General features: G+C 42.3%; 1 protein-coding gene across 6 annotated transcripts in view; it reads left to right on the top strand.

Moving 5' to 3' along the window:
* PANK1 (pantothenate kinase 1) overlaps positions 1-15,912 on the top strand; it is a 110,772-nt gene that overhangs the window by 32,644 nt on the left and 62,216 nt on the right. Inside the window, exon 1 of one of the 6 annotated variants that reach the window (XM_004279384.3) lies at positions 9,201-10,155. The exons of 4 other annotated variants lie outside the window; for them this stretch is intronic. In XM_004279384.3, the coding sequence (XP_004279432.1) occupies positions 9,453-10,155 (703 nt within the window). In that variant the 5' untranslated portion in view covers positions 9,201-9,452. Of the gene's footprint in view, positions 1-9,200; positions 10,156-10,193; positions 11,047-15,912 lie in introns of those variants that run through there. One more of the 6 variants, XM_033404848.2, reaches the window with a different exon arrangement.

The raw sequence follows: 15,912 nt of genomic DNA, 5'->3' as shown, positions 1-15,912 counted from the left end.
TTTTATAGTTTAAAGTATCCAAATAAGACTACTACTTGCAATTGATATATCCTTGAAGTCCCTTTTGATCTGTAGGATCCCCTTTCTTTTGTTTTCTCTCAATTTATTTTTTGAAGAAACTAGGTCATTTGCCTTGTACAGTTTCCTACAATCTGGATTTTCCTAATTGCATCCGGATGGTGTCCTCTGTCTTCTATATCTTATAAGTTCATAGTTGGAACTACAGGTTTGATTAGATTCAGGTTTTTTGTTATGTTCTGCTATCTGAAAGCATCTAATGTCTGATTGTTTCTCTTTGTGATAATAGCAGCTTTTGATGATGACTGCCTAGCTCCATTAATTATGTTATAAAATGGTGATGTTTTAATTATATCATTCCTTCTTCATTTATTAGCTGGAATACTTCTATAAAGAGAAACTTCCTGCCTTTATTATTAGGTTACTCAATGGGTACAGAAAATAAAGGAAAGATAAAATGCTTGATTCTTTTCCTTAGTTTACCTGTTTTCAAAATAATGACTTGATTCACTAGTGTCCTCCAATGATAACCAGTCAGCCTTTTTAAAAAAGTTGTCTTTATGAACTTTTGGATTTAAACATATTTGATGAGTTTCAATACATTGCAGTTATTATCCTTATTAATGCTCAAATTGTCTCATCTTTGCCCTTTGGGAGTGTTCTCAAATTGGTTCACCAGTTCCTTTGCTATGAAAAAAACCCAGATCTTTCCTGAAACATCCTTTGGCTCATTTCCACTTCGTTCCCGCTGGCCAGAGTTGAGTCACGTGGCTACGCTGAGCTGGAAGGTAGTGGTAGTGTGGGTCATTCACCATCTCTTGAAAGAGGTTTCCGCTCATGCCTCGTCTAAAGAATGCACCCCCTATTATTCTGTAAGGCTCTATCTCGTTTACTTCCTTTATACTACTAACTGTAAACTGTAGTTATTTTATTTGTTCACCTGTTAAATGGGTCTGATTGCCTTACTGGTTGTAAGCTTCATGATATTTTCCCTAGCACAATACCTGTAGGTGCTCACAGAAGATACTCTATAAGTATTTGTTGAATAAATAAGTAAATGAGGTAGATACCACTGTTATCCCCACTGTATACATTGCTGCCCAATACGGTAGCTAGTGGCCACATGTTACTATTTAAATTTAAATAGTACAGCTACTATGGAAAACAATATGGAGGTTCTCCAAAAACTTAAAAAACAGAACTACCATATGATCCAACAATCCCGCTTCTGGGATTATATATAGAGGAATTGATCTCAGGATCTTGAAGAGATATCTGCACCCCCATGTCAATTACAACATTCTTCACTGTAGCCAAGACATTGAAGCAACCTAGATGTCCATCAATGGATGAATGGATTAAAAAAAAGATGTGGTATGTACATGTAATGGAATATTATTCAGGTTTTATAAAAGAGGAAATCCTGACATTTGCAACATATGGATGAACCTAGAGGACATTATGCAAAGTGAAATAAACCAGACACAGAAGGACAAATACTACATGATACCACTTATATGAGGAATCTAAAATACTCAACCTCATAGAAGCAGAGAGTAGAACCGTGATTGCCAGGGGCTAGAGGGAGAGGAAAATGGGGACGTATTAGTCAAAGGGTACAAAGTTTCAGTTATGCAAGCTAAGTCTTTGAGATCTACTGTACAACGTAATGCCTATACTTAATAATAGCATGTCCTTACAAATTTGCTAAGATGGTAGATCTCATGTTAAGTGTTCTTATCATCATCATCATCATAATGTAATAGTAGGGAAAGAGGGCAAAAGGAAACTTTTGGAAGTGATGGATAAGTTTATGCCAAAACTTGTGGTGAAAAATTGTGGTGATGGTTTCACAGGTATATAATTATCTCTAAACTCATCAAGTGGTATACATTAAATATATACAGTTTTTTTATATGTCAGTCATAGCTCAATAAAGTGGTTTTTAAAATAAGTTAATTTTTTTAAATCGTAAATTAATTAAAACAAAAATACAATCATGGATTTGGAGGGACAGAATACAGGACACGAATTTTGTAGGTTTCCATTCAGCCTGAGACAGTCAGTCCTGGACCCGGCGGTAGGAGCAATGACTCCCTGATTTCTTTTTTTTTTTTTTTTTGTGCTACGCAGGCCTCTCGCTGTTGTGGCCTCTCCCGTTGCGGAGCACAGGCTCCGGACGCGCAGGCTCAGCGGCCATGTCTCACGGGCCCCGCCGCTCTGCGGCATGTGGGATCTTCCCGGACCAGGGCACGAACCCGTGTCCCCCGCATCGGCAGGCGGACTCTCAACCACTGGCCACCAGGGAAGCCCTCCCTGATTTCTTGGTTTACTGTTGTACAAGAAGTAGCAGTTCCCTTACAGAAGTTCCCTTAGGAAGCTGATCCTGTGGTGGGATTCTGGGATTCATTACTGGGAGCACAGCCTAGAGGCTGTTCCTTCAAACTCTCCAGCGATTTTTACTTACCCAATTCCCTGCACTAATTCATTTTATGAGGAAATGAGTTAAAGTGGCTTTTATCACTTGCAGCTGAAGAAACTTCAGTATTCATAGGAGACTTCGCCCAGACAACAGGGAAGCTATAAGACAAATTTGAATGCCCTGAATGCTGGGACCCTAATCAAAGCCTGTCCCTTCCACTGATAATCATTCTCAAAGGAATGTGCATATCCCCTCTTCACCAGCATCCCCCCAAATATTGGAACTTTGGTGTTGAAGAGATGAATACATATACACACACACACATACACACAGAGATGTAGATATGGATATGGATATAGATACAGATACAGGTACACATTTTTTTTTTCCTCTTCCATATGCTGGAATGCTCTTCCAAATCTCTCTACGTGATACTTCGCACCTCAGTCTCTCAACCTTCAGGAACCAGTATCAATGTGGATTCCTCAACTACCCCCATGTAAACTGGTTCCTTTCTTCCAATAATTCTCTTTCACATCATTTTATTTGATTTTTATGTTACTTAACACAGTCTGTATTTATTTATTTAATTGTTTATTTTCTGACTTCCCCTGCCCACCTCCCCAGAGGAAGGTGTGCTCCATGGTGGGAGGGACTTTTTACCTTGCTCATCACTGTAACTGGGAACAGTGGATTACACATGGTAGCATCATTAAAAAATATTAGTTGAATAAGTATATAAAATAGAGAATGGTAATAGCTAGGACTTTTTTTTTTTTTTTGCGGTATGCGGGCCTCTCACTGTTGTGGCCTCTCCCGCTGCGGAGCACAGGCTCTGGACGTGCAGCCTCAGCGGCCATGGCCCACGGGCCCAGCCGCTCCGCGGCATGTGGGTTCTTCCCGGAACAGGGCACGAACCCGTGTCCCCTGCATCGGCAGGCGGACTCCCAACCACTGGGCCACCAGGGAAGCCCTCTAGGACATTTTTTTAAAAAAGGGAAACAAAGACCCAATGCAGCCAAAACTTAATTAATTAATTAATTTTAAAAAATGGGACGGACTTCCCTGGTGGTGCAGTGGTTAAGAATCCGCCTGCCAATGCAGGGGATACAGGTTCGAACCCTGGTCCAGGAAGATCCCACATGCTGCGGAGCAACTAAGCACATGCGCCACAACTACTGAGCCCACGTGCCGCAACTGCTGAGCCTGCGTGCCTAGAACCTGTGCTCCGCAACAAAGAGAAGCCACCGCAATGAGAAGCATGCACACTGCAATGAAGAGTAGCCCCCGCTCGCCACAACTAGAGAAAGCCCGCGTGCAGCAAACGAAGACCCAACGCAGCCAGAAATAAATAAATAAATAAAATTAAAAAATAATTTAAAAAATAAAAAGGGAAAAAAGGCTCTTTTGGAGACAAAAGTTTAAGATACTAGACTGCAAAAACATTTCAGTGAGAAATAAAGGGACCCAGTAATTGTTGTGAAGAGCAATGCTGTGTGGGCAGTGGAATACTGTATCAGGTGTTCGCAACCATGGCGTAAAGTCTGCAGGTGACCGGAGATACGCCACCTTTTGGGAGGCACTGTGGCTGAGTTATGAAACGTGCAGGTTCTAGGGCCACCCAGACCTGACTTCAAATGTCTGTTATACATTTCCTGCTGTGTGAAAGTGGGCAAGTTAGCCTCCCTAAGCTCTAGTTCTCTCCTTCAAAATATGAGGATAATAACAGTACCCAACTCAAGTGACTACTGTGTTAATTAAAAAAGATGACACTTAATAGTGTGCTTAGTACAGTGTATGGCATGTAAGAACTCAATAAATGTTAGATAAGAAGACTACTATCATTTTGCTAAACCCAGCTCCATTCCTAAACTTATGCCCAGTACTTGGGGTCGCTCTGATTATAGCTTATCAAATTTCTAGGCAGCCACACTCCACCTCCCTTCACCAATTGGTAGCTGCTCAAAAAATATTAGTGACTGACAGGAAGTTGGTTCATGTGAGGTGGGCTACAGTCCTGTACACATGGTTATTACTGGTAGTAGCAGCTGCTAATGATATATTTTTCCACCTCTGTTGACCAGAAACAAAACAAAAAAAACAACCCAACAACAAAAAACTAAAATAGGCAACAATAGTATCGAGTAGAAAATGCTCCATCAACCCATATAGAAAAACAGTAAAGAGAATGGGATTGGCCTGAACCCTCTCCAATGGTTTGTTCCATCCAGTGAATAGTCTTCCTTACTTTTGATTTGCCGTATTGAGAGGGACAGGGTCAATTCATCCTGTCAGTCAGCAAGTGCCTACCATATTTATGGTAAGAATACCTCCTCCACTTCCACCCCCACCTTAGTTAACTTCTATTCGATATTCAGAATTTAGCTTAAATATCATTTCAGCTACTAAAGTTTAAGACTAGGCCAGGTCCCCCTGGCGTGTGCCCTCATGGCACCAGGAGTCTTACCTTTTTTTATTTTGCTCTTGTGGTGATTATGTGCTTAAGGCTTGTCTTTTCCGTAATCTAGATAAGGACAGGGACTTGGTTTTTGCTTAAGAGTGTACCCCTGGTACTTAGCTTGGTGCCTGCTGTGTAGTAGCTACTCAATTCTGAAGAAAGGAAAAGAGGGAGGCTCTGATGCAGGGGTCATCAGAATCTCCCCACAGCACGTTACTCACCAGAGCAGTGTGCGTTTGCTTTTGGTGGCCTCTGACTGCCTGCAGCAGCGCTCCTCCCCGGGGTCCTGAAGAAAGCAGCATGAGAAGCAGGGTCATTGAGAGTAGCACTGTCCTCGAAAATAGTGTCTTGTGTGAGGTGCCCCATGCGAATCTCTAAGAAAGGTACCAACACCGATAGCAAAAAGGCAAGAAGCAAAAAAGAAGTCATTTTGGGTCGATATAATTCTGGCAGTTAAAGTTCTAGTAATTCTTTTTAAACTATATCTTGAAGAGTACCCTTTTTCCGAGCTCATACTGTCATCTGTGTGGCTATTAAGGGGTAGAAACTTGGGCAAATTTGGCTTTATTTCCATTTTAGCAAGGAACTAGAATTTCTACAGTGATGTGTAATGATGGCATGGTGGACAGGTTTTATGTGTGTCTTCAAAAAATAACAGTAAATTACAAGTCTTATTTAGAGTAATAGAAAACTAGTGCTGATGTCCCTTTTTTTTATGGGAGGGAGGGAAGGAGAGGGAGAGAGGAAGGAAGGAAGGAAGGAAGGGAGGAAGGAAGGAAGGGGGAGGGGAGGGGAGGAAGGGTTGAGTTAGACTGAGATAGGCAAATATTGAAATGGCTCACATATCAATGTAAGTTTAAGTACAAGAATGTCATGATCAGATCTATATTTTTAAAGGCTCACCCTTCTTAAAGTATAAAACCCAGAGAGAATATAGGTAGAAGATTTTGCTCCTTTTCTGCGTATTTTATCTTGCATGCTGAAACCACCACATTCCCAGTGGCCCAAACTAGAAACACAGAAATTATCCTAGCCTTACCTCTCCCTCACCCTGCAATTTGCCACTAAATCCTATAGATTCTTTAAATAATTTTTAAATCCACCTGATGATCTCATTCTGAATGGTGTGTCCTTCACTCAGTCCCTTCTCACCTCTTTCCTGGTTGTTTCCAGTAGTCTTCTATCTAGGCTTTCTAGCTAGGAACTTCCTCCCCTATTTTATTCTCCAGACTGCTGCCAGAGGTCCTTCCAGGATGCAAATCTAGTAGTTTTTCCACAACCTAAAACTCTTTAATGGTTTCTCATGGCCTTCAGGAGAAAGTCCAAATTGTTTCCTATGGTGCAGAAAGCCATCTGAGATTTGGACCCCATCTAAACTTTTTGTCCATCACTTACCTCCTCCCCTCGTAGGTTGTGTTTCAGCCTTGTTGAACTCCTGGCAGGTTCCCAAACATGCCAGATGGTTTCAAAACACCTGCAGAGTCTCCACTCCCTCATTTCTGAATGGAATTCCTTCCACCTTCCATGATGAAATCCCATTATTGTTCAAAATTCAGTTTACGGGTCATTTCCTCCCTGAAGCATGTCTTAACATCCATCTCAGCACCATCTTCCTCCTCTGTCTTCCTATTCCATCATTTCTCACTCTCTGGAGTCCTCTGGAATTCCCTTCCATGGCATTGGTGACATACTTTGTTTCATTCATTGTTGCTCCAAGGAAGGACCATCTGCATTTTTTTTTTAATCCTGTTTTGAAAAAAGTTACTGTTTTGTTTCTTTAATTAAAAAAATATTTATCATCATCATCACCATCATCACCATGCAGACTCCTGTGCTCCAAACCTACTGAAGGTCTATGAACCTCGGCCCAAAACTGGCTCTTAAAAATTCTCCTAGGTTACTGGTCATGTCTTGCTTGTTGATCAGGTGCTGGCTACACAGGGTGTTCATCTGTGCAAAATTCACTGAGCTTTACCCTTAGGGTATGTGTACATTTCTGTATGTATGTTATTTTCAACAGAAAGTTTAAAAGGAAAAAGCTCCCCAGGTTATTCTTATGATGGAGAACATTGACTTTCCTCTCCCTCTCTCTCTGAATTGTAAGCCCCTAGAGGACAACGAAGACATTTATTTTGGCTTTGTACTCCCTGCATTTGTTTTACTGCCTACAATATAGTACATGCTTAATAAATGATTAGTAAATAAAAAAAATGAACAGAGGGAGAGAGTGCCTTGTGGCACTCTCCTCCCTCCCTCTCTTCCAAATATTATCTGTTCAACTTCCCTGCTGGAGCACATGATAGCTCACGCCTCAAAATTTCACCTCTGAAACCCCCCCCCCCCCGCCCCCATACACCTGTGAGATGCCTCCTGGCTTCCTCTCTACCACATGCAGGGTGTAACTGATCCAGGGCACCAGCCTGACGATGATGAGAGAAAGGAAGCAGGTGGAGGACTTTCTGTCCCCAAACCAGTACTTCTGCCCTACCTGGGTCTGAGCCACCTGGCTCAGGCCTTCCTCACCATGCCTGGGAACCAAGCTGGAGAGAATATGTCCTTGGAGATACTGCATTGCTAAATCTTCTATTTGCATTTCTGATGTAAAGTGCTTCCTAAACTACTCAGTTTAAATTATGTAGGAATTTGAAAACTTTATGTTTGAATATTTAGGTGTAACAATGGAGGTTTTAGTTGTTGTTCTGTTTTTTTTAGCAAATTTACAGTAGAAAGTGAGAAACACCCTGGGTGAAGTATTACCAAAGTCATTTATTCAGTCACAAATGATTACCAAGAGCTTCCTAGGGATACAATGATGAATGAGAGTCATCTGCCTTAATGGAGATTACAGTGTAGTGGAGGGAGACAATCAAATAATATCTAACTTTTTCATAGCACCTATGATGTGCTGGACACTTTACATATATATTCATTTCATCACTGTAACAACTCAGTGATGTTTTATGATTACCCCCATTGTAGCATTGCAGACTGATAGAGTCATGAAGGTCAAGTATAGGAGGAGAGAGCCCTAATCTTGTCCTAAGGGTCAGGGAAGATTTCTTTAAATATAAGCAATTGAAGCAGAGATCTGAGGATTGAGTTGGAATCTAGTAGACAAAGAGGTCTGGGAACAGGCAACGGAAACAGCAGATGCAAAGTGATATTCGTGTGTTTGAGGAACTGAAAGGGTTCTCTGTAGAGGGACCATCAGGAGATCAAGACAAGGCAGGGGAGGTAGACAGGGGCCAGATCACCTCGGTTTTTTCTCCATGTCTTCAAAAGTATAATAAGGTCAGGGAAGCAAAGATAGGAGAATTAAGGTTTACTCTTAGCTTTGTTCTTACTAACCTCAGCCATCCCTCTGTGGCTCCGTTTCCTTAGCTGAAAAAATGTGTGAATGGACCAAAGCACTCAAGTGGTCATGGGTTCTAAAGCTCTGATTCTAGGTCAGGCTCTGCTGGAAGGAATTCCGATCAAGGTGCGAGCCCTGGCTGCTGCTGAATGCACCGAGGCCTCTGACTCCTCTGTAGATTAAGGAAATACAGATGATGGAGAACATCACACACAATAAGTTACACAGTAAATATGGCTGTGAGTATGGTTTGTTCCCCTTGTTGGAAGTGAAGGGTGATCTGCTAATAATAACGGTGTAATAAGGATAACCACCTCTTGTGGGCGTTTAACTGTGTGCCAGGACTGTACCAGGTACTTTCAGACAGATTTCTCATGACAGCTCCTAGTTAGATTCAAAAGCTGAGGCCTCACGGGATTACACAGCTTTAGGAAGGTCCTCACCACCCAAATTTGTCCTGCCTACTGAGCGTCTCCAGTCCTGTCCCCTGTCGCCAGGTGTGTTAACTTGAGCAATGACTTTCTCTTGGTTTGATCAGGGGCTGAGTTGGAATTTGAACCCAGCTCTGACTCCGGAGCCTATGGGGTTGTCTACCCTGCGATGCTGCCTTCCCTTCTTAAAACACAGGCAACTCCTTACTCTATAAATAGAGTGACATTGTCTCTTAAACGTCCTTTCTGGGTGAGGAAAGTGCTTTTTATAGCTTGGGACTGCTTCTGTTTACTTGGTCTCTTCCAGCACCGGTTAATCCCGCCTACATCTGTGACCTTCACTGTCCTTACACTGAATTCCTAGGTTTCCTCCCTGCAAAAGACAACTCCACGAGGCCACAAGGAGTCTGTGTGCCAGCAAAGAAATTACACACTTCTCCCTCTCCAAATCCGCCTATCTTTCTATAAATAATCGTTCTCCTTCCCTTCAGGCCTGTGAGTAGTTTGGTCACTTCACTAAACACACACACACACTCACAAAGGTTTCGGGGAGGAGAGTACGACGTGAATGACCTTGCAAAGGTATCTAGCTCACTGGGGACAGGATTAGCAAACCCAAACCTCTACAGGTATTTGTCTTCCCCGCACGTTCCTCCCGAAGCTTCTCGCTCCTCTCGCGCCGGCCTAGCCCAGTCCCCTCTCGGCTCGCTCCGCCATACGAAGCCCAACCCACCCATCTCTCCTTTGCAAAGCCAGAGAACTTCAGTCCCCATGTTGAAGCTCGGCGGTGGCGGCGGCGGTGGCGGGCAGGACTGGGCATGCTCAGTAGCGGGGACAGGTCTGGGAGGCGAGGAAGCCGCGTTTGAAGTCGCGCGGCTGGGGGATCCGGGGAAGGCGGGCTGCCGGGGCCCCGGCCGGGGGTGCGCTGGTATCCCCGATTCCGCGCCGGGAGTGGGCATGCTCCAGGCCGGCGCCGGGGGGCCGGCGCGCGGGGGGCAGGGCGTGGAGGAGGTTGGAGCGCCGGCGGGAGGAGGGGAGGAGCGCCCGGCTCGCCATCCCTCGGCGCCGGCTCTGCGGCTGTTGAATCGGAAGCCGCAAGGAGGATCCGGGGAAATAAAGACGCCCGAGAATGACCTCCAGCGAGGCCGCCTGAGCCGGGCCCCGCGCGCCGCCCCACCAGCCCCTGGCATGGGCGACCACGGCGGGCAGCCGGAGCGCTCGGCCTCGCATGCCCCGGGGACTCCCGCCGGCGCTGCAGCCGTGAACGGAGTGCTGCACAACGGCTTCCACCCGCCGCCCATCCAGCCGCCGCGCCTCTGCAGCCGGAGCCTCCCGGGCGGCGGCGACGCGGCGCCCCCGCGCCTCCCGCTCCAGCCAGAGCTCCAGCCACAGCCGCCGCCCCCTCAGCACGACTCCCCGGCCAAGAAATGCCGGCTGCGGAGGAGGATGGACTCGGGGAGGAAGAACAGGCCGCGTAAGTCCCTCCGGGAGGGGAGCGCGGGCGCCAGGCAGGCGCAGCGCGGGGTCCGGCACCCGGGAGCGGCGGGCCAGGCACCGAAGCGCGCGTCGTGCACACCAGCGCCCACCGTCGGCGGACCGCTCTGAGGGGGCGCAAGCACTACAGATCGTTGCCTAAGCCTGACCCTTGCTTGCTTCCATCTGTAGAATAGGCGATTGGACTCGGAGTCTGAGCTGCTCCTCAGGTCACGGCTCAATGGAAGGCAAATGCACTGGCCACCTTACTAATTTGTCGGTGGGGAAATGCACGTGTGTCAACATTTGGTGGGGTCCGGGAGTAGGGGTAGAGCAGCGGTGGGTGGAGAGCCTGAGTTGCCCTCGTTCTTCTCGCCCCTTTCCCTTATGAGAGCTTGTCTTTCTGGGTTGGCGCTCAGGGCAGTCAGCTTGCCCTTTGAATCGCAGAGAAGCCGCCACCTCCATGGGCCTATTCGCAAGCTCGAGGTCTGGAGGCGTGGAGTTTGACAGCCCCGGAAAATCACAGCCTATTAAACGCTGTTTCCTCGCAGCCAATGAGAGGACCTGTTGGGAGGGACACACCCACTGATACCATGTGGGCCGGAACTATGTGGACCAATGAAGATTGGAGGTGAATTTTTTCGCGGAGTGGGGAGGTGGAGTTGAGGTTTCTAATAGTACTGTACAGTGCAGAATGCTGAAATGCGTTATTTCACAATCTAAAGCTTGTATATATGTTAGTTTGTGAAGAGTCCCTTCCCCGCTGGAAATTCTGAGATGCAAATTGTAGCTCGAATTTACAACAGGATTTTCTTATCTGAGCTGAACTTAATTCAATTTGTTACCTCTTTCTGGGTCTCCTTAATGAAGCTTATAAATGGCAGAAAGCAAAGTAAGTAGAATGCATGCTAATAAGTGATTGCATTCAAACATGCACGTTTTGCATACAGGTTATTCTGTTTCACATAGGGAAATTGCTAGATATGCTTTGTTTTCGTCTGTAAAAGCTTGGTATTTGGCAAACAGCTTCACTTTTTTCTGTTTCTGTTTATCAACTTAGACTCTTAGCTTTTCTGCATTCAGGTAAAGTCTCTGAGACTTTGGAAAGCATTTTAACTCGACTGTGGGACGCGGTAACTCTGATACTTGTATTTTGTAGGTCTGAAATGTTTCGGTTGAAAGTTAACGTCTTGTCGGGAACTTTGAACCCATACAACAGATTGGCTACAGTTATAAGGAAGGCATCTTAACACCTAAATTTCTGTTTACTTTTGTTTTTGAGTCTTGTTAGAAAATGACTTTCTTTATGGATTTAGCATTGATTCCTAATGATTTATTAACTTGTTTTACTTATTTTGAAGCCAGATTTTAGTTATTTCTCTGATTTACATTAACAAACTGTATGAGAATTCACAATGTAAATAGCTAAAATATAACGAAAGAGAACTGCTTTGAGTATATAGTATTGCTAGCTTAAATGGTCTGTTTAACTGAGTGTATAATACCTCTTGAAGTAATTTTTGAGGAATTGAAAATACACTCTCTTAACAATAGCATGAAGGCAGAGAAAAAATAACCTTGAGCCTTAACTTTTGCTTGCAGATCCGCAGGAAGTATTATTCTAGAATACAGGAAAGTATAACTTTATGCCTGTGTGCTTTGTCAGGTATTAGTTTTGTATTTTTTTTAATGAAAACCATAGTTATTTTAAGTCTAGCGATCATACTTATTTATCTTTTAAAAAGAATTCATCAAAATTGACTTTTTATTATCCTATCATGTTTTTTTTCTCAAATTTGAACAAACATTTCTGAAATAAATTTTATATGTTCTGAGCCACATCTGCTGTGTTGACTACCAAAATCTCTTAGTTAAAACTAGGCTTAATTTAGTATCTTTATACCTTGCCTATTAGCATTCAAGTATCTTTTTACAAAAAAAAATACTGCCCAATCAGTTGATATTTAGGTAGTCTAAGACAAATCTACTTAGACTCAAGCACATCCCTATTTTATGATGACTGATAGCTTTTTACATAAGCAATTATTACAAAGAGTATTTACATGCTTTAAATGAAATTTGAGTATGTGGTTGATAAAAGCTTCAAAGCTGGACAAATAATTAATTCCTACTTACAGTTTGCAACTTCAAACTCCTGCTTCTGTCCAAACCAGAGGTGTTTTAGGGCAGCCAGATATCACTTCTCTCAGATAGGCACCTGGATTGCATATGTGAGTAGGTGTGTTTCTGTTTGCTGATATTTTGGGTAGAGTGTGATAAACATTAAAATAGTTCATGTTTAAAAGCAATGAATGGAATGAAACAAACAATTCAGTAGTTTTTGATTATTTAAAAATTTTAAATCTGATCCCTCTGTGCAAGGACTATTCACAATCTTGTAATCTAAAAATCAGAATAGTGGCAGGTTGATTTTGCTAAATCAGGAAATCTTGTCCACTCTTTTAATCAAAAGATCACCTCACTCACTGTGCTTATTATCCTTGGAAAGCTTTTCCAAGACTTAACTGCTTCTTCAAGCTTTCTTGGTTACTTTAGCAACTGGGTGCCCTCAACCAAGTTAGGTCTCCTCTTGGAATGCTGGAGTCGGCTAGATGATCTTCAAGTATTGTTTCTTATATTGTACCTTCAGATTCTAAGATACTTCAGAGCTGATGGTTCTTTCTACATGACTTCTATGCTAGTTATCCAGTCTGCCACATGGCTTAACGTTTTATTATTGTTATTTTAAAAGTTTTTATTTCTGCCCTGTGCTGATTGTTCCATGTATGTTATTGGTCTTTTCTCCGCAATTAAGTTGAAAGCCTTATTACAGTTGGTAGTTTTTTTCATATGCTGTGCAACTTGGGTACAGATATTTGAGTATTTGATTGATGTTGATGAAAATGGTACAGGTGACATCATCACCACCTCACTGAAGTAGCCATTTCCATCTGTAAGACAGATGATGGTGAAAGTCCTTCAGTGGAGTTTCCATGAGGTCTCTATAGGGAGACTCCTTTCGCGTGCTCCTTGGTGCTCTGATGTTTTTGAAGCATACAAAAGTAGCTGACTCCTTATGAAGTCAACTCATATACCAAATATTTCTAAACTAATGATAGTCCTAGCAAAATGCCAAGAGCCTAATGTTTGTAAATGGTGTAGTTATTCAAACTCTGGAGAGCTTGAGTGTGAATTGCAGCTGGATGACCTGCGGCCATTTATTTAACCTCTGTGTTTCAGTTTCAGTATTGGTAAGATGGAGCTAATCATACAGCCTCACCAGGTTGATGTGAGGATTAAATAAGATAATATGTATATAAAGAACTTAGATTCCTGCTTGGCACATAGCAGTTATTCAGTAAATGCCAGCTGTCATCACCGCCATATAGAACACTGTCCACCACTAACCCACAGGACAAGACGACTGAGCTGGCAGAGACACCTCAGAATGACTTCCTTACTTAAAAAGGAGGGGGGGGGGGCTACAATAAGAAAGACCAAAAAGTTTTATTTGATTAACTATGACACTCCTAGCCCCACAATTACCTTTTTCCCCCCTTTGCCTCCCAAAATATTGGGTAATACAAAAATGGAGGAAAAAAGCAGGAAAAAGTACTCACAGTACCATCACTCAGAGAAAATGACTGTTTAAAATGTGCTAAAGGTAATTTTGGATCACACTAAGATAAGATTTTGATAACTTCTTTTTATTGGACTGTATTTGATTTACAATGTTGTATTAGTTTCAGGTGTACAGCAAAGTGATTCAGTTATACATATACTTATATCTATTCTTTTTAAAATTCTTTTCCCATTTAGATTATTACAGAATATTGAGCAGAATTCCCTATGCTATATAGTAGGTCCTTGTTGATTATCTGTTTTAAATATAGTAGTATGTATATGTCAGTCCCAAACTCCCAGTTTATCCTTTTTTATTTAAAAATGTTAGCAAAAGCATTTTCTTACAGCATTAGAGCATCATTTGCAATGGTTGTATTATATTCCCAATGTTCCATTATATAGATATACCATAATTTATTTAACCTGTCTCTCATAGCTTAAGGCTGCAGCTAGAGTCTCTAAACATCATTAGAGTCTCTAAACATCATTAGAGTCTCTAAACATCATAAACAGTTGTTGCTGCAGCAACAACTTTGTACATAACTCTTTATTTTTGATGAAATTGGTGAATATGTACTTTTTGGAGAAGGAACAGAAATGGCACAAAGGAGTATATAGCTGTTGCCTTGAAATCCTGGATATTTTATTCATTTAGTTTCTTTTTTCAGCTTTATTGAGGTATAATTGACATTTAAAATGGCAATATATTTAAAGTGATGATTTAATATATGCATGCATTATGACAAGATTCCCATCATCAAGTTAAGAAATACATCCATCACCTCATATATTTACATTTTTATGAAAACACTTAATTCTGCTTTCTTAGCAAATTTCAGTTATACAATACAGTGTTATCAACTATAGTTACCATGTTTACATTAAATCCTCAGACCTTATTCATCTTATAACTGAAAGTCTGTACCCTTTTACCGGGCTCTCCCTATTTCCCTCACTACCACCACCCCAGTCCCTGGCAACCATTGTTATTCGACTCTGTTTCTATGAGTTCCACTTATTTTTTTTAAGTTTCCATATATAAATGATACCACACACTGTTTGTCTTTCTCTGTCTGGCTTATTTCAGTTCGCATAATGCCCTCCAGCTTCATCCATGTTGTTGTAAATGACAGGATTTCCTTCTTTCTCATGGTTGAATAATATTCTATTGTGCACATATATGCCACACTTTATTCATTCATCCATCAGCGGACACTTAGTTTGTTTCCATACCTGGATATTTTAGACTCTAAGGATGCTTGGAGACAAGCCACACTAGTGAAGAGAGGAGAAAAATGCAAAGGAGGTAATTGTTTGAGCCAGCAAACACTATGCTGCAGAAAGCTAAATACCTGAGTACCATCAGAAGACTCAAGGATGTGAGCTGCGCTCTTCCGTCCCAGTGTGTAGCAACAGGCAAAAATAAGGGATGGATCAGTGCCTGCAGCCTCCTGGTGGAAGTTCCGAATTCTGCGATTCTCCAGATAGAAAAATAGCAGAAGATGGGTGAGAGTTCATTATGCATGTAACACATTCGTGAGTGCAAACTGAAGAAACCCTAACCTGTTACCGGTTTTAGCTAGCCACCATTGTCAAAGTGTAAGGCTTCACTTTTCTAAATATTGGGATATTTACCTTTGGCACTTAGAATTTCCCCTACTTCTGAGTCTGGCTAATTAGAAAACCCAGGATAAAAAGATAAACAGGTAGAATTTTCTGGTTGTATCTGCATAGAGTGTGAATATATATGCATTTTTAAAAACATAATCAGAACTTCTAGATGGACAGGGAACTTTGCAAATCGAGAACAAAAGACTAAAATGGAAAGCGAGGGCACATTGTAGATTGCTCCCTTCTAGGGTGTGGTCAGATTTCTAAGTTTGTCAATGAAGTTATGAATTGTACAATGCACATTTGAACTGGAGATTTAAGAATTTAATGGCCCAAGTGTTCAGTGTCTAAGTGGTTAAGTCAGGTATCAGGATTTATTAGGGAGGTGAACACCATGTTTCCCCAAAAGGCCAGTAAGTGAATTTCAACGTTAATACAAAGCATATTTTGTTTGGCATAGTAACAAAAGATGGAAAAAGTACTGTTACTTTTTAACATGTGGGACATTCAACAAGTGAATAAA

Source organism: Orcinus orca, chromosome 14, assembly GCF_937001465.1.
Source record: "Orcinus orca chromosome 14, mOrcOrc1.1, whole genome shotgun sequence".
Lineage (NCBI taxonomy): Eukaryota > Metazoa > Chordata > Mammalia > Artiodactyla > Delphinidae > Orcinus > Orcinus orca.
The sequence above is the reverse complement of the archived record's forward strand: the minus strand, read 5'-3'. Positions and strand labels throughout refer to the sequence as shown.